Source organism: Cyprinodon variegatus, unplaced genomic scaffold, assembly GCF_000732505.1.
Source record: "Cyprinodon variegatus isolate N-32 unplaced genomic scaffold, C_variegatus-1.0 Scaffold26, whole genome shotgun sequence".
NCBI lineage: Eukaryota > Metazoa > Chordata > Actinopteri > Cyprinodontiformes > Cyprinodontidae > Cyprinodon > Cyprinodon variegatus.
In genome coordinates, this window is record NW_015150479.1 from 953,412 (window position 1) to 972,017 (window position 18,606).

Sequence of the window (18,606 nt, forward strand, 5' to 3'; positions counted from 1 at the left end):
AGTTAACATGGTCAAGTATATAATGTATAGAGAGATCAGGAAGATATTTGTAGCTATAGCTTGGCCAATGGACAAAAAGCTGGCACAGCTTCACTGAAACACCAGGTCAGGTGTCACTTCTTTAAAAAGGGATTGAAGAGGTATAGGGTTAATGGTGGAGCTAATTGCAGATGATGCACATTGGCAAAGTAGCAGGAGAGCAAGAGGAAATGTTTACCTCAGCATATCAAGCCAATAGGGTGCAGAAATAGCCCAGGATAACCTTAGTCACTCTGTAAGTTTTAAAAATGGAAATAAAGTATATAAATCAGATATTTCATCCAAGCTTAATTCAGCATTTTTGGGATTCCTTTGAATTTTGGTATGGGGTTTCTATACTAATTTAGAAACAAACCTGTTTCACCTTTGAGACAAATTAATTTCTTCATGAGATGTTTGAGAGTTGAACATCTCTTCACCAATAATATTCAGTTAAATGTCTGAATGCCTGGCAACTTTTTCCATCAGAAACTGTATCTAAGGATGAACCAGACAGAGACAGAGGTCCACAATTCACTTCCTGATTAAATTGCTGATTTCTCCTGATTTTTTGATGGTTTATGATGGAGGATTTACAGAAATGTGTGCATGAATTATGTGAATAATCAGTATGTCTGAATGGTGTCTTTCAATCCTGTGTGGGTTAAAGTAAATCATCTATATTCCCCCCAAATTTTTTTTTAAACTCATTGAACTCGTTTTTTTGCATAATCCTGGTTCGGTTGCCAACATTAAGCTCATTAAACTAATGTAGATGAGAAGTGTATGTAAACTTCTGACTTTAGATGAAACAGCATGCTTCACTCTATTTACAGTTCAAAAAACTAACTTTTATTAAAACAAAAAAAAACAAAAAAACAAATCAATTATTGACTCATTAACAAGATTATAAAACAGTGATTTAGTTACATAAATAAATTGATATCGGTGTATCAAATCTTAATTTCATAAGCATGTATACATGTGTCATTGTAATAAATAAAACGGGAGAGCAGAAGATTCCTACACAAACCAAAAAAAGTAGAAAAAAAACAACAGAAAAACAGCTCGACGACTCAAGAGGAAATTGTTTCCAAAGAGAACTAGAGACACTGGACGACGTTTTTTTTTTTTCTTTTTCTTTTTTTTTTTTCCATCAAACAGGCGTGAGGAATTGCTTTGTTAAAGCATGGAGTTACACAGCCATTCACTTACTAATTAAGGACACTAAAGCTGGGACCAATAGGTTGCTTGTCTCTCACCTCTTTCAAACGCGTTTGGTTGTTAGATAGATCTTCTGTTTGGTTACTTTAAAGCGTTAAGACAAGGCAAGAGAAAAGGCTGATTTTTATATTTAATCAACGCAACATAGACAAGACAAAAACAAGAAATAAAAATCAGAAGTTTGGTTAAAAAAAAAAAAAAAAAAAAAAGCTACTAATGATGAAACAGAAGCGTTGGACTTCGAAGAGGAGATCCTGGAAATTCTGCAGTGCCTGAAGGACAAACTGAGGAGACTCACGTTCCCAAAGCAAGATTTGTGATACTGGAGCTCTGAACCTGTGTGTGATTGCAAAAAAGAATTATTTTCCTTACTCTTATGCTGAAACTCCACTGGCAGCGGTCATAATTTTTGCAAAATGAGAGGAAATGCAGTTGGTAAACTTTGTGAAATGCATAAAAAGGCTGGAGAAAAAACATTTTAAACCAGATTCCCCAAAAGTAACTTCAAGGTTTTCCAACAGGATTTCATAGCAGATATTCCTGATAACTGAGATAAATCAGTATCTTAGGAAATTGTGTTTTGCTGACCAGTAACCTGAAGTAGATTCCTCCCTCAATCAGCAGGAATGAAGCACAGTCATCTTCTCCAAGAATCGTCCTCAATTTCTGACCGAAATCTAAGGTCTCAAATGTGACGGCTTTTTCAAAATAATATCTTCAAGAAGATCATGCTAGTCTTTCGGATATGTCGCTTTGAACAGAAGAGGGAAAAAACAAGAAGACAAAAAAAGAGAGAAAGAGATGGAGAGCCAGAGAGCAAACTACAGCGGTTTCAAGTATTTCACATTACATAGAATACTCTGTATAAATTAGTTAACATATACTTTCAGATCCTCCATATTCAGACATATATTATGGCATATATACAGAGTACAATAAATGCTTGCTCATGTCGTTTTGTGTTTCTGTTCTTTTTTTTTTTTTTCCATCTCTTTCATCGGCGAAGTGAGACGCTCGTTTTGTTCCACTGTTTTCTTTTTTCGTTTTTTTTTTTTCCTGCGTAGAGAAATCCCTGAGAACGTTCCGGTTGCTGAATGTTCCATGTGACAAAATATAACAGTAGACAGTCTGAATGTCCGTGATTCACATGCACAGAAGAAAATGACACTGGCCAGGGTTGAAAAAAAAACAAAACAACAACCTTGCAGTGACTGATGCGAGTATGACGGAGGGGGGGCAGAGCATAGAAAGGACCTTAAGGAGGAGTCTGACACTTTGTTTCCATTCTAGATTGGATCTGAAGAACTTTTTAATTAACACTGTCAGCTATCATAATCACTAAATATCATAAAAGCAACAACTGGGAGCATGTTCAATAGCGAATGATGAGGTAGTCACCCCCCCAGGAATTTCTGACGTGAAATATGTAATGGAGCCCCTTACATAAGTACTGATTTGAAGTCTTAAAAGTGTGGCATGCATCATGTGTTCAGCCCCCTTTACTCTGTTAGGCCTAGAGAGCATCAGTGCACAAACAGCATCTAAGAGGATGTCAGCAACATCATTATGGGAAAAAAATCACAATTCACTGTTTCAATTTCACTGTTGCATCTTGGCTTAAGGTTTTAGTACTCATGTGTCTGATTAGTGTAGTGCAACATATTTTTTCTATGTTACATATTAATAAAGCTGACCCCAACCCTAATTGTGCAATCGACAATTATCGTTTTAAGGGAAAGGGCCGAGAAGTAAGTCGAGCTTAAAAAGCGCAATAAGAAGTCTCATTTTACAGATTCCAAAACAAGTGGAGGAAGGTCCTCAGGTCAAATGAGACAGAGACTGATGGACTGAGCCAAATGTTGGGAGAAAAGCTGTTGGACGCTGCAATAAAGTTAAAACCAGGGTGGAGGTTGAACCAACATCCCAGCAGAACAAAGATGATCTTTTAGGGGGTGATGCATGGATATAAATGTCAGACTTTTAAATACTTCATAACATCCATTTATGTTTGTGGTTTAATTGACACCAAGTACAGAGTTTAAGCGGCATAAATACTCCTGAAAGGCCGAAATAATCAGTTCTGCTTCAAGTGGTAAAGAGCTCCAGCTGCTCTACATCAACTTTAATGTAGAAGTAATACTTTGCTTTTTTGACGTGTCATCACTACAGCTCCTCCGACTGAGATCGGGTGGGTAAAATTGGATAACAAAAATAATAATGACACTAACAACAAGATTTAGTTAAGAGTGTTGTTGTATAGAGCGACCCAGAGAAAGCTCAAGTGCTGCTGCTATGAGTGAGGAAATGCTGATGGCGCCTTTTTTATATCAGTGCTAACCCAAGCTGTGTCGAGCCGAGCTAAGCTGTGCAATGCTGCCCAGTGCCCATCAGCTAGGGCCTAGACCATAGGGAGGTGCTCTGTGTAATTTTAAAGCCTTAGTTTCTCTTTGAGGATACAGAGACGTTGAAATTGGTCTTTTTTTTCTTCTTCTTTTTTTTTTTTTTTTAAACATGAGCGTTATTGTACAAAGGCTTCAGCCACTCATTAAAGTAAAACTCAACATACATTGATAGTGGGGGGGGAAAATGTTTGAAAAAAAAAAATCATAAAAATATAGAAAACAAACAAAAAAAGCCATTTCACGTTTCATTTTCATCTCGCACACATGTAGAGAAGTACGCACAACATTCACAATGTGACAAATTTCCTCTCTTCTTAAAAATAAAAATGCTTCTGTACACATAGTAGTAATAATATTAATCATAGTAATAATAATAATAATAGCAATAATGTTTATAACAATAACAACAGCAAGAACAATAATACCGCATGTGGCTCTGGATTTTTTTCTCCTCTTTTCCGTTCTGGTTTTGCTTCATTCTACAAGTCACATCCCTCTTACCTGTCCATTAGTCCAAAAAAAGTTCAAAAGGCAGACTCAAGTTAATAGAAAAGTACTAGAGTGGAAGAGGAGCCTCGCCCTCAGCCGAATCGCTCCCGCACTAGCATCATCAGTTTCTTTTTGCCCTTGTAAATCTGTTTCAGGTTGTCTATGAACTGGGTGAACTGGATGTGTCCGTCGTGAGCCATCATAAAAGTCTCCCTGGCCTTCCCCAGGAACTCGATGAACTCGCTGTAGTGCCGCGGGCTGATGTGCGTGAGCCTCGAGTGCGTGGTGTTAATGTAGGCCCCAATGGTAGCGTCCAACAGCTGCCTGAGCGGCGCTTTGTCCAAAGACATCAGCTTCCCAGAGTTCCTGCGGCTGTGCAGCGCCGACACCATCCCGGGGGTGGTCAGTGTGCACCGCCGCAAAATGTCAGACAGCACGGTGGCGCACTTAACGCTTTTAACCACCAAGGGGATGACGGCGGCCAGTTCGTTCTTGCCCAGCGAGTGACTGAGTGCGCAGGCCCACAGGACGTCATTAATGGCGGGGTGTGTGTCCTGGTTGTAGCTGAGGTTCAGGTGAGCCATAGCTAACGTCGCGAGCTTGTACGCCCGCATCGGGTAGCCACGGTGTTCCATGTAGCGTGCAATGGTGAACAGCTGCGTGTAGCTCATTCCCGTTGCTGCAGCGTCCAGTACAATCTGGTAAGCTGTCTCGAAGGCAATGTGGTCCTTTTCGCAGAGCGTGAGAGCAGAGAGGGCGCAGTTCTGAGGGTCCTTCATAGCGCACTGCAGGGCGAGCGTGCGGGCGGAGGAGGCCAGGTTCTCCTGCTGGTGGCAGTCCAGGTGCAGGCGAACTATGGTGCTGTTGGACATAACGGTGGTGGCCACGATACTGGTGGCTTCTGTGGGGGTGAAGAGGGTGAACCAGCTCTGCATGATGCTGTCCAGTGCATACACACCTGGAGGACACATAAAAACAATGAGGATATGTTTGAAAACGTGGATCTAACCCGTCTTGGAATGAGACTTACCAACTTCAGTGGCACATGTGACTAACCAGCGAACCATCTCTCTCCTCCTCCAGTTTAATGTGGACAGAGTTATTCTCATGACCTGAAGAAGGCAAGAAGTAATGGAGAAAGGAGTGACAGGTGAGTTGGAGAACCAAAACCCCAACCAATTCATTTTATATGCAAACTCATTACTTGAAAAGCTATAAAGCCAGAGACCATTAATACGCATGAGGGGTGCCTTGTCATTAATTTTTTTTTAACTTTCTTTTTTTTTTTTTTTCTATCCTAGTTTTTATTCCCACTAACCTCCTAAACAGCCTCGCTTAAATTCAATTATGTTGAAGTCTGGACTCGGACTTCATCATTGCAACAACTTGTTGCTATGATTTCTGCCAATTTTTCAGTCATTATTTTGTCGATCTTTTTGAGCAAATAAAGTCCAAACTTTAGGGATGGACCCGCGGCGGATTGCACTTAAAGCTGCTACGATCAAAAGCTAAACCACGGGCCTTGGAGTATACCTTGGCAGATGGTCTGAGATTATCCAGCTTCGACCCCTCATACCAAATGTGGTGTGGACTTGGTGTTAGCACACACCTGAGCAGCCAACAGGCAGGTAAAAATATCTCTGTAATTTGCCATGTACTCTGATTTGTAGTTGAAAAATCTAAATAAATAACTACAGAATAAAAGTAAAAAGGAAACCAGAAATATGGAATAAAATGAAATGAAAACCTAAGAATATAACATCAAATAACATATAATCGATTCGATATAATCAATATGATCAACCAAATATATATAAACCATAAAAAATAAAGTGAAACATAGGCTAGGACATTAATAAAAAGGATAAATTAATGAAGCAAGAATGTATCTGTTCATGTAAGGCTGTATATGGATAATTTAAGGGTAAGATATTTAGGGCAAAATGGAATACAACAGAAAAATATGAATTTAGTTTCTATCTTTTTCAAAAAGATGGAATGAAATTAGTTTCTTGGTAAAAAAAGATTTATTTATTAGTGTTTACTATACTATTACTATTAGTATATCTCTTCCTGAAAATGACTTAACATCAAAAAGAAATCTGTGTAGACTGTATGACTTCATTATTCACACTAAGTGGTGAATGTCACATGCAGCATTGCAAGAAATTAATACTATATATTGTTAAGTCTGGAGAAAAAGAACAGTAATGCACGTACATTTTGATTAAATGTGTAGATACAGGAATGAAACCCCATACAACAACGTCCAGACATTTCAGAAACAGCTGTAACTCTACATTGTAATTGTGTGCATGAGTAAATGCATTTCAGCTTACTGAGAACTGATCTTTCTTCCAGTCTGTGATTAGAACTTGTAGACTAAAATAAACTGAGACTGCATCTTAATTTGACCCTTTTAGTCAATATGATCAGGCCAAACATCCTCCTTGTGTTTAGAGCTGGAGGCGTGGGGTCGTTTTGACCTACGGTGGAGATGTGTTTGCACACCTGCAGGCCAAGCTCCAGAGAAACTTTGAGAAGAGTGATGTCCGGCAGGCTGTCCATGAGAGTGGCGATCTTAAAGGCGTCCTGTGCCAGTTTGAAGATGTGAGACGAGGAGTGAATGTTTTTCTGGATGGACTCCAAGACTGTCTCTAATCTGCGACTGTCACCTTGAAAGCACACAGAGAGCAGAGAAAGGTTAAAAAAAATCTCAGAAATATATTTAACATTATGTATAACTGACTACAATTATTAGGACCCATAGATGTGTAGTTAATGTTCTACATCATATCAGCATTAATAGGTGCTTTGCTAACAAGGTAGTACATTATTGAACAAAAACTGATTTAATGAAACACATACGAATGCCAGATTATAATATTATTAGTAAAATATTAGAATTTCATACATTTTGTGAAGCTTCGTAAATCCTTTTTGGGAAAACATTAAAAATGAAAAGATGTGACGCTTTCTTATTGAAAATCTTTAAACTACCTTCAGAATAAGATCTTTACTTTGGTACAGTAGCAGGCATTCAAAATGACCCTTCCCAGTCACTGAATTACAGGGTCTGACCAGAAGAAGGCGCTTCTCTTTAGATCGTAATGTTCACAAATCATGACAGAAAGAATATTTTAGTACAAAGACTGATGTTTAAAAAGTAACCTTAGGGGACCAGCCAAGGGCCCGTCAAGTTAGTGGGGAAATTTTGAACGGCTACTACTGTAAACAGTAAAGAAAGGTGTAAAACTGACATGAGTCTAAACTAATAAAGAAACAACAACTCTTAAATCAGGGGTAACAATGTGTTTTTTTTTTATCAACGATGAGGAAGACGAAATTATTTTGTGGACGCTCCATTTAAAAAAAAAGGATAATAACGAGAACTGACAAGGTTAATATGGATCTTTGTTGACGAAAACTTGAGTGTTAATCGGTGTGAATTTTAGACAACGAGATGAGACGAGACCAAATAAAAATTACCGGGTAGTCGGTCAGACATTTAAAATGGATCACTGTGCTGCTGAACGGTATCAGCCGTGCTGCTGCATCATGTTTGGGGCAGCGGTGTTCATTCTGCATGACCACAGAAGAATCATGGCAGCAGCAGGGCGAAAATAATCCAGAATGGTCCGGGTGTCTGATGGAACTGTGTGCTGAACTCTGATAAATTCTGCCCTTCTGTCTGTGCTTGTGTAGAAATGCGTCTTTGTGTGCGCTTGGCTCATAGTCTCCGCTTCTCTCCCTCCACACCAAGGGTTCACTCTCAGCAGTATGGCCCTTCCTGCTCTCACTACTTAATAAACTATATGGCTGATCATCCTCTGCCAAGCGTAAAAAACCCTTAGTTTATCAAGATTTTATTTCTTCCAGCGCACAAGAGGTTATGCTAAACATTCTTTAATTTCTACCAAGAGGAATCCCTAAATTTTAACCTGAGAAAATATTTAATTGCATTGTTTATTTTTGGATAAAGAGCCAGGTGAGAAGGTACATAGATCTTTGAATATTTCTCTCTCATTTTTCTTGTTTCTATTTATTTAAATATGATGTAAATGTTTCTATGTATTGTCATTAAAACATTTTCTCTATTTCCTTAAAATATGTCAACATTTTAGTTAGCATATTCATTCAATTTAGATCTGGATTGCAATGGCATTAAAAGGCAAATATGTAGGTTCTCTCTGTATTTGTTTTTATATCAAAACCCCTTGAATTTAAATCTCCTTGAGCATTGGTAACAATGGGGGAAATTCTCAGAAAAAGGCAAAAATTGCAGAGTAAAGAAAAATGTTTTTGTTCTTTGCTTTTTTGGAGCAAGTAAGATTTTATTGATCTGTGTGTAATGCACAATTCATAGTAGATCAGGAAGTTTTTTTGCTTTGGGATGGAAACCTTGTATGTCTAGAACCATTATTTTATTGTAAATTTTGTTAGCTTGTCTGTCTGCTATATTAAAAAGTATGATGTGTTGAACTAGATCAGCTATTTTCACAATTATTGTGAGACACTTTTGTATAAAGTAGGGCATTAATTCATAAAAAAGTTTATTTGAATCCTATAAATCAAAGTTTTCTCCCCAACAGCAATGATGAACGACAGAGCAGCATTATATGCCCAGCAATAGTAGTATCTAGGCAAGAGCTGCCAGTCTGGTAAAGAATCTGGTTGTTATTCGAAATTGTAAAGGTTAACATTTTGCAACATAAAACTGACTAAAACTAGACCAAAACCTTTTTAAGTTTTAGTCAACTAAAACCTGACTAAAACTATCACATATTGTAATGACTAAAATGTGACCAAGACTAATAATAGTTTTCGTCCTGAAGACTAAGACTAAAATTAAGATGGCTGTCAAAAAACAACCCTGGTAACAATAAGTATAAGCCGATTTTTACAAACAACTTTGCAAGTGAATGTGCACCTTTAGCCGCAGTGAGCATGGTGGAGGCCAGCTCACACTGCTGAGACTCTATGTGGCTCAGCGTGAACCAGCGCGGGTAGCGGTTTGGAACTACAGACACAATGTGGTGAGGTCGTGAGAGGTCACTGGATGATGCCGTGGACTCCAACACAGGCAACCTGATGGAGAAACACAGGGGGAAAAAAAAGTGTTTTTAAAAAACATGTTTTTTTCTTTGAAGATATGGCATCGAAGTTAAAGTTTTACTCTAATAATTAGAAACTTTCAACAAATGATGGAGAAAAAAAACTCAAGATAAGGAAAAAGTGCAGGCAAGATAAATGAGGGTTGGTGATCAGAGAGAACCACATTAAAGTTGCTCAAATGATCAACATCATAATGAAATCCCCCCTTCTTTTTTAGTCTAACAGGCAGTCAGACAGAGATACAGCATAGACAGAAAAAGTCTTCATTATGGCGCTCTTTGTGTGACTTCAAAATGAAAATGACTTAAGTCGCCACCGGGGGGATTTCAGTTACCCTATCCCTGCAATTTACTTTCAACCTACCATTTAATCACCTAGAAACTAAGGTATAATTAGTATTTTCTTCACTCTAATTGGTTATAATGAAGTCAGAGCTGTGCAACACCTGCTGGAGGATCGAGGAGCTTCTCTGGTTTCTGTCTCTCATTATAATAATCCAGACAGGGCTGAGTCTTCTGGAGCATCAGGAGCACCACACGATTACCACTGTGGCCTGCTCATCTGCTATTCTGCTTCACCTTTTTTTTCTCTTTTTCTTTCCTGCCTCCGCTCCCACCTCAGTTTCAAAGGTCTTCTTTTCTTTAGAAGACGGCACAACCTGGCCTTCTCTCAGCCAATCACAAAGCTAATTGAGTCCGTGGGGAAATTAAGGAATTCACCTTCCAGCCCTGTAAGGCTGGACACACATCAAACAAATACCAACACACATCAGTGAAGAGAGCCGCACACACATACACACCTGCCCTTTTGAAAACACATCAAAGCTGCCCAGTAAAAGCAACGTGATGCTAAATGCCAGTTTCAATTTCAGAGCAAAAGTGTGTGTGATCTCACTGCCACGTGAGTGAAGGCATGCACAAGTTGAAAAAAAAAAAAAAACAGCCTTGTCTTTGCTTGCTTTTGGCTACAAGAGCAAAAGAGGGGGCTCAGCTCTCAGACAGCAAGGGTGATAAAAAGAACAAAACAAAAGTGTGAACGTCGGCACTTGCCGCGAAACGGACATGTTCGAAAGCTCCCGCAACAGCAGGGTTCATGCCACATATAGGCGAAGAGCTGCTACCACACTGGGGCCTTCTGGAAGATGCCTGGGCTGCAGCACAGAGACATTTTTTAAAAAGAGAGAGCCTTGAGTAAAGACGAAGGCCTCATCAACATTCCTGTCTTTGTTTGGTTTGCACCAGAAAGCCTCTATTGGATAAGGACGGTCCTACTAATAAAGCTTCCTCAAATGATTTTGGAGCAATCATTTTTGGGTCATTGTTTCGAGAGGGAAAAAAAAAAGTTAAACAAATAAAATAAATAAAAAGGGATGAAAAAAGTCTTCGTGCACTGCAGAGTAAAAAAGCACAAGGACTTTTTATTTTATTGCTTCATTCTCACTTAACATGTTTTACTAAACAGTCCTGACATGCTTTACACAGAAACAATAATAATAGCAAACAAACTCAAGTAAAATAACAGCTCTATGATAAACAAATTAAATCACCTTTTCTCTACAACCACTTTGATTAAAAAAAGGTATCATAAATAACTATCAAGATTATGGGGCGATTTCAAATTGCTAAGATACTTCTCATCAAAATAAAACTTTTCAGCAGGTGACGTTCCCTGTTGAAATAAGTCTAAGCTATTATTTTAAGCCATAAATGTAAAAATATAAAAATAAATAAAAATACCTAAATAACGTTTTCCCTCCCAAAATTGTAAACGTGCTAAAATATAATGTTAATAATGTATTTCCTAACAAAAAAAGATGCCTTAAAATCCTGTTTTATCACTAGGCTTTGGATTGAAACATAAATCTAGTCTTTTTGAGTTCTATGTTTTCGTTTTGTTTTAACCTTATGCTATATAGGGCGTAATCTAAAGAAAGAAACAATTAAAATGCAGATAAACATGGTTTAATCATATTTTGACGGACTGCTGATGATGACGTCTGAGAAAATGTAAAAAGCATAAAAATTGTCTCACAAAAGTTATAAAACATTTTTTTACAGATGTTTATTAGTATTCTTTAGCAAGTTAAGGATAGATATAAGTAGTTTTAGTACCATAATTTCATTATTTATTTACACCCGGATGTATATCTATTCGTGCATGCGCAGAACGGATCGTGCTTCCGTGACGTATCGGGTAGTGACACTCACCTTGTATCTCTGTGAGCGCCATTTTTGAGATAGATAATAATAAGGCCTCGCTAAAAACACGTTTATCTGTCAGCTTTTTTAGTAACTGTTTGTAAAAAAAAAAAACAGAAATAGTGTTAGAAAGGGAAAACATTAAAATATGCAAAAAAAACTGGGGCACATTGCGAAAAAAAAAAAAAAAATATATATATATATATATATATATATATATATATATTTTGAATGTACTGTATTTGGGGAAGCAGTTCTTGATTTGCTGCCCTGTTGCGTCGATGAGAATAAATAAAGATTTTGTTGGGCTCGCAGATAACATTCAGTGACAAAAGTATCAGAGAAGCCTTGTAGCAATGAGGTGACAGACGAGATAGGGATCATTGTCACTGTCCATACCGGAAACACGATTCGCACCATCAGCTCATTTGCGCATGCAATACCAGATATACATTCGGGTCGTCCTCAATTTTAATTTGTAAAAAAATAACAATAATTTTTCCTGAGAAAATAAATGCATTTAAAAAATTTCTTTTTTATCACTTGTCTGTGCCCGATCGTTACAGGAAATGGGATCCTACACCACGTCCAGAAGCTAACTTAAATCTAGTCTTTTTGAGTTTTATTTTTTCCTTTGTGTCAACCTTAAGAAGATAAATATGGTTCAATCATATTTCGCCGGAGCATGTCCGATGATGACGTCAGACAAGCAGTTTAATGGAGAAAGTTTAAAAAGCATCAAATTGTCTCAGAAAAGTCATACATTTTTTATTGAAGACTTGTATTAGCGTTGTTTATTGATTCAAGTATAAAAATAAGTACTTTTAGTACAATAATTACATTATTTATGGCAACCTGGATGAATATCTGCTTGCACATGCGTAAATGAGCCGATGGTACGGATTTTGTTTTTGTATTGATCGGGTAGTGACAATCATTTGTAGCACTGTGGGAACATGGCTAACCTACACAAAACATTTTAAAAAATTTTTTGAGTTTTAAAATGTTAGTTTGTATTTTCTTTTCAGTGCCACAGCACGGATACAATGAACAGAGATTTATTTAAAAGCTTGATAACCCATATCTGTTTTCTAGTTCTTAGAGTGTTGCGCAGTTTGGTCGAAATCTTCTTAATTAAATAAGTCTAAACCAGACAATTATATAATAAAAAATGAAGTAGTTCTTTAATTGATGCTGTATTGTTCTTAAATATTTGGTTAAGAAAGTGACTGCAGCTATCTGAGAGAATAAATTAATGATGTGTTTTACTCTATTATATACGTAAGGGTCACTAGAGAATTAAAAAATATAAATAGAAAATGAATTACTTAAACCTGGACTGTATTATTCAACATGCAATGCAGATTCTTTTAAACACAGACAAACATTTACTTTGTCTTTAAAAACAAAAAATATATATCTGTTTACAGATTAAGACATAATATCTTTTTGTGAGATTAATGTATATTTTCATACACAATCTATGGATAAGTAGACTTGGAGATTGGGAGACAAAATAATAAGTTAAATATTGTCCAAACTTAATTTAGGCTTTATCATTTCTCCTTTAAAGGGAAAATATGAAGGAAAAAAAAGAAATCTATCTAAAATTCTCAACTGAGATCATGAGACAAAGCAGTCCTGATAGGTTTTACCTAAATCCTGAGGCCCTTTGGGTTTCTGGTCTGCATCACCATGACGACTGACCTCTTTACCTCACGCTGTGTTTCCCCCTCTGACTGTAAACACCCTTCACTTTCACCATCCATCAAGCACAGATCTATCAGCTATACGCCACACATCCGGTGGAAGACCTCAACTGTATAAACAAACTCTTCCAAGGTGAGATTTTCAAGAAGGACCAAGTCATACATGACCAAAACCGTACATATCTCTCTTTTAAAGAACTGTGATGCCTAAAAAATACCTTTTTCCATCAGCAACATAATAAGAGATTTCTAAGCTAAAAAAAAAAAGTATTTATGTTGTGCAGAAATTGCAGGCTTCTTTAAATAGGGGTTTTACTGACATATTTCCATAAATGTCAAGTATTATATTTATGTTTATTTAGTTTATAGTTCCTAATAAAAAAAAACTAAAAAAACACTTTGATTTACTGTTTATCTTTCCATGTTTTGCATTGTTTTAATGCAATGGACTCTACATTTGTTTGTTTTTCTCCGAAGCTTTCTGATTGAGCTTGGGTATGAATACTGATGTGCTGAATATTGAGGAATTCTGTGACACTTTAAGACTGTAAAGCATGTTAAAACAGTCCCACACAAAAAAAGTGTTATGAAATTAATTATATTGAAATTTGTGGTGGTGATGTAAGACAGTTTTAGGAAATGTTAAGCTATTCTATGTACATGATAAACAAAAACTATGACTTTTTGCAATAGTTGCATATCTGTGAAACATAAAGAACACAGATAGATTTAATTATCACTTACAATGCCATTGTTTAGACACTTTAAAAGACTTCATATGTCTGGCTTTAAAATTCTGGCAACCTGCAGTAAACATTTGCCTTGCTTAAGGAACATGTATTATACAGTTTACAGTAAAAATCTAGACTTGTTGGCTCTGAAAAAAAACTAGCATCTCATTTGGATTTCTCTTATGATAACAGCAGGCACCATCTCTCCTCTTTGGCTGGCAAAACAGTAAAGATGAAAACAGCCTGAAGAGACAGAGACTTTCTTCTTCTGCTTCTTTGGCGGAATTCAAATTGTGGGCAGCCTGCAGAGCAGCAGGCGGATCCTCTTTTCATTTATTTATTTTATTTTAGTGCTGGTCACTCGTACCAAGCCATCAGCCAGCATATGCTGGTGTCACACCGACTAATTAACCTTATAAAAGACACAAACACGCAAAGTGTTTTAAATAATCCACATACTACTTGTGAAGCAACTGTGACAGATTGAAAAAAAGCAAGAGGAAAAGAAAAAACCATCTGAGGGATGAACAGTTGGACTCTTATCTCCTCTTTTATCAATGATAGCATTATAATAGGTCTATTAAAAGATCCCTGGTTACTTTACCTCCTCCTCTATATTTAACTGTCCGCCGTCCCGTGGGAGCGTGGAGGTATATGCTATCACATTACACTACGCTACATTACACACATTCATTATGTGCTGAGTAGACACCTCTGGTTCCCAGGAGCACCCGTAAGTGGCCACATTATTCTAAATCGCTGGTTTCACACTGGAGGAGTGAGGATGGAGGAGGAGAGACGACTAAAAGAAAAGGTGAAGGAAGTGGCCAGGATTGGAAGAGAGCGGCCCGACTCACTGCTCTCCAGTCTGGAACATCAGTTTAAAAAAGGCAGATCTCCATTGGCTTTAGGTGACGATGTTTCTCTTTATTCCAACAAAAGGTGTCACCATTTTCCCCTTTACAATATTCCAAGAAAGTCACTTCCAGTCATGCCAAGTCCTCAGGAATTGTTTGGAATTTTAAGGGTCTTTATATTTGATTTCTTATTTTGAAAGTAGTGAGACATGCCGCAAAGCAAAGGCTGAGACCAAAATGAGGAAATAAAAGAGCTACTTTGTGTCCAAAAAGTTGATCTTAGTTTGAAAATGCCAGTTTGAATATAAATATTGAACTCTACAGGAGAGCGGGAAAATATTCTGAGAGAAACAATACATGAAAAATGATTTTGTAGGTTTATCCTCTTAATATCCACCTCATTTTGGGAAAATCTCGCCTATTTTGCATACCCAAATGGAAAAGCAAATAACTTAGGAACTGTAAGCCCAAATTATATGTGTGATACATTATTTGAAAGCTAACACCTTCTAGTTTCTGAATATATACATGAAAACTGGGTGAGTAAAACACCCAAGCTGCATCAGTTTAAACAAGACTCAACGTTGTTTTTTTATTGTCAAAAATAATAGGTTTCAACAGCAGTTATAAAGACATGCTTGCTTGTTGTAGCTGCTTTGTCATGGTACATTTTGACATGCTGCTATATCTGTGCTAATTGTGCTTCGTTGCTCGGTGTGTCCATAAAATGAACCTGGAGAATCTAAGCTTCCCAACAAGGTCTAACATGTCTATATTGGTAAACATTTTACCAGTGTACTTTTCATGCATTCTGAGTTATTATTTGAAAACGCTTTAAAACGTGTTTTGAGGGGATAAAAAAAACTAAGAGAAACCCAAACGTGAAACTATAGTTTAAATGTATTCAGCACATTATCCATTTAAACTCTTTTGTTTATATTTCCCTCTACATGCGTTTTTTTCAGTAAAACCATAGTCAAAACTGTTTCGTTTTTTCCTATACAGTTTAAATAAAACATACAATAGATCAAAAATAAAATAATAGGATGTAACAATTAATGAGAGTGTGGGATGATAAGTTAAATGCTGAGGTGTTCTTCATCCATCTTCCCTCCCATTGTTAGGGAGTCCTGCACAAAGATTCGGCCGCCTGTTGACTGGGAGAACTATGTCTTCTACAAATGAACCTGCTTTCACTTCACTAACACCAGAGAAAAATTACTTACTAAGATCTTCTTTGATTAGGGGAGAGAATCACAAAATATATCAGCTTTGCTTCTCAGAAAGACAAGCACTCTCCCCCCTCTCTCTCTCTCTCTCCGTCGGCCCGCTGTGTGTATTCGAGTATACGTGCGTGTGATTCCTCCTCGTTACAGCTGCACTAATTACACCATCATTAATGTAATTAATATTCACTGATCCAGCTCCCACAAGTCACAACATCAAAACAGAGCAACGGCGGCCGATTAACGGGCGCACGCCTGTCCCGCAGCTGAACACACGAGCAAGAGCAGGGAGAAATCAGACGGACATCCTGCAGAGACATTAGGAAAAGGGGCGTCCCCAATGTAGAACAGATGGAACCGGAGAAAACGGTGGAAAGAGACTGCATTGATCTTCATTATTGACTTTAGGAAACAATAACATCTAAGTTTTCAAATGACTCTTGTTCTTATAAAACAAGGTTTATTTTATAAATATAATAAAATATGCAATTTCAGATATTTTGCTTCATTGTTAAATCATATGTACAGATCTGTTTCTTTTTCTGTTTGGATTATGTTCGTTATTTTTAAAATTCTGCTTACTTAAAGAAAAGGGAGGAGCTCACCACCGTTGTAATGTCTACATGAAAGGGGTTCGACTTCATCTACAAGCAGACCTACCGCATGGCTCTCAGTGCAATTTTGTACGCCAGTTCAGCGTCGTGAGGTAGCAGAGAGGTGAAGAGATAGCGAGCGAAGGTGTGCATGGGGACGCTCTCTCGGTGGACGATCTCTCCGAGGCCAGAGTAGGGACCAGCTGGGAGCAAAAGGACAGAAAACCATAAACTGATTGAGCAGATGTTTTGGTGGCGAACCAAGATTATAGAACCGGAACTTTTCATGCAGTTGAAAAACTGAGTCATGACTCCTGGTTTGTAAGCTGGGGAGAGACTCTCTTTTCTAGGCAGGAAGCAGGGAAGCCACGCGGCATTTAAACAAAACAGTGACGTCAAAAAAAAAAAAAAAAACATATGGTCGTGTGTGCAGACTTGGCCTGCTGCCCTACTCCTTCCTGCATGCCCCTTCCATCTCTGGTGGGTTATTTTAAACCCCCCGGGGCCTCTAAGCCGCAGACCACATCACAAAGCGGCGCGGCTGCAGGCCTCCTGGGGCCCCGCAGAGGCCTCAGACCCGAGCTGCTCTATTAGCAAAGGAGCCAGAGGTGGGTGGTCGCGGCGGGGACAAGGCAGGGCTGGGGTTTGGGTGGGGACTTCAGCGGATTCTGACTATGTCAATTCCACCACCATCTCTGCCCCTCCCTCTTTCTCCCATTACCCACTCGTTCTGTTCAAGCTCCTGTAAATACACGCACACACACACTTTTGTGTGTAGCGGCATATGTGTGCTGACACAATACCCCTGGTGTTGCTGTGTAAAGAGCTCATTCTGGTCTGGCCCAGGACAGCTCAGCCTCTATTTGCACCGCAAAATGAAAGGATAATAAATAGTGAGACAGAGTCAAATGTGTTTTTCCTGTTTTAGCAGGAATGCCTCGGCTCTCTGTGTGTGGGTAGGTTATGAAATGACAGGGAGGAGGCATTTCTGTGTGTGTATTTGTGTGCTTCTGTACCAAGAGTGGACTGCTGGGAAATTTAGAGGAATGAAAACCAACAGACGGTAAATCTGAAAGAATCAATCTGCAACAACTCCTTACCCTCCAGCAGAATAACGGCCTGTTTACGGAAGATTTTGACCAGGGAGTCGTCCAGTTCCACTTCCTGCAGCTTGGCCAACAGCTGCTCCTCATTGCGACACACCTTTTCCTGAGCATACAGCCCGTCCGGCATCACTCTCTGCTGGCCCAGGCCGATCAGAGCCGTCTCAACCGCCAGCGCCATGTACGACTCACCGTCCCCCAGCAGTCGCTGCACAGGCATCCGCTGAAGTTCTGCTCGGCTCACAATGCTGGAGCAGTCTGCCAACAGAACAGTCTGTGTCCATTTTTGGGGAATCTACATGACTTTAGTTTATTTTATTTTAATGAGAATCTAAAATACATATGAACACGGCTGCTCCTTAATGCAGACGGTTCTTTTAGTTAGCAGAGGACGCAACCAGGGACTGAGCAACCATGAGTGTAGGAAAGGAGAATTTCAGCCTCCTGAGAAGGCATGACTGCAGAACAAACTAAAGACGTGGTTGAAACGGCAGATAAACTACTCTGTTTTATCTAAATGCTGTTAACTTAAAATGAACTCAGTCAAAATCAAACTATTTTAATAATTTATAGGTGCTCAGTTCTGCTGCTCTGCATCATCTTTACCTGAGAGGTCTAAGCAGGTGTTGGAGCCTTCTTCACCCGCTCTTCCTGACTCTGTCAGGGTGCTGAACAGGGTACCAATAGGGTCCAGAGGGTGTCCCACCCAGCCCTCCATGTTGGTTATGGATGTATGACCTTTAAGGAGCAAATCTGTTGACAGATATAAAAGCAACTTTTTAGCAAATGGGATTTATTATCATAGGTTGACAAAGAGATGCAAGTATTTCATTTAAACAGATACAGTCCATCCATCCATCCATCCATCCATCCATCCATCCATCCATCCATCCATCCATCCATCGCTCCATCCATCCATCCATCCATCCATCCATCCATCC

The 18,606-nt window shown here is 38.5% G+C and overlaps 1 protein-coding gene across 1 annotated transcript in view; it reads right to left on the reverse strand.

The window, feature by feature from the left end:
- Positions 1–1,415: 1,415 nt before the first annotated feature.
- The window catches only part of zswim6 (zinc finger, SWIM-type containing 6), a 66,158-nt gene continuing 48,967 nt past the window's right edge, over positions 1,416–18,606 (reverse strand). Inside the window, 7 exon segments of the mRNA XM_015395910.1 lie at positions 1,416–5,091; positions 5,164–5,245; positions 6,645–6,808; positions 9,064–9,221; positions 16,630–16,765; positions 17,663–17,923; positions 18,272–18,418. Of these exon segments, the coding sequence (XP_015251396.1) occupies positions 4,226–5,091; positions 5,164–5,245; positions 6,645–6,808; positions 9,064–9,221; positions 16,630–16,765; positions 17,663–17,923; positions 18,272–18,418 (1,814 nt within the window). The 3' untranslated portion in view covers positions 1,416–4,225.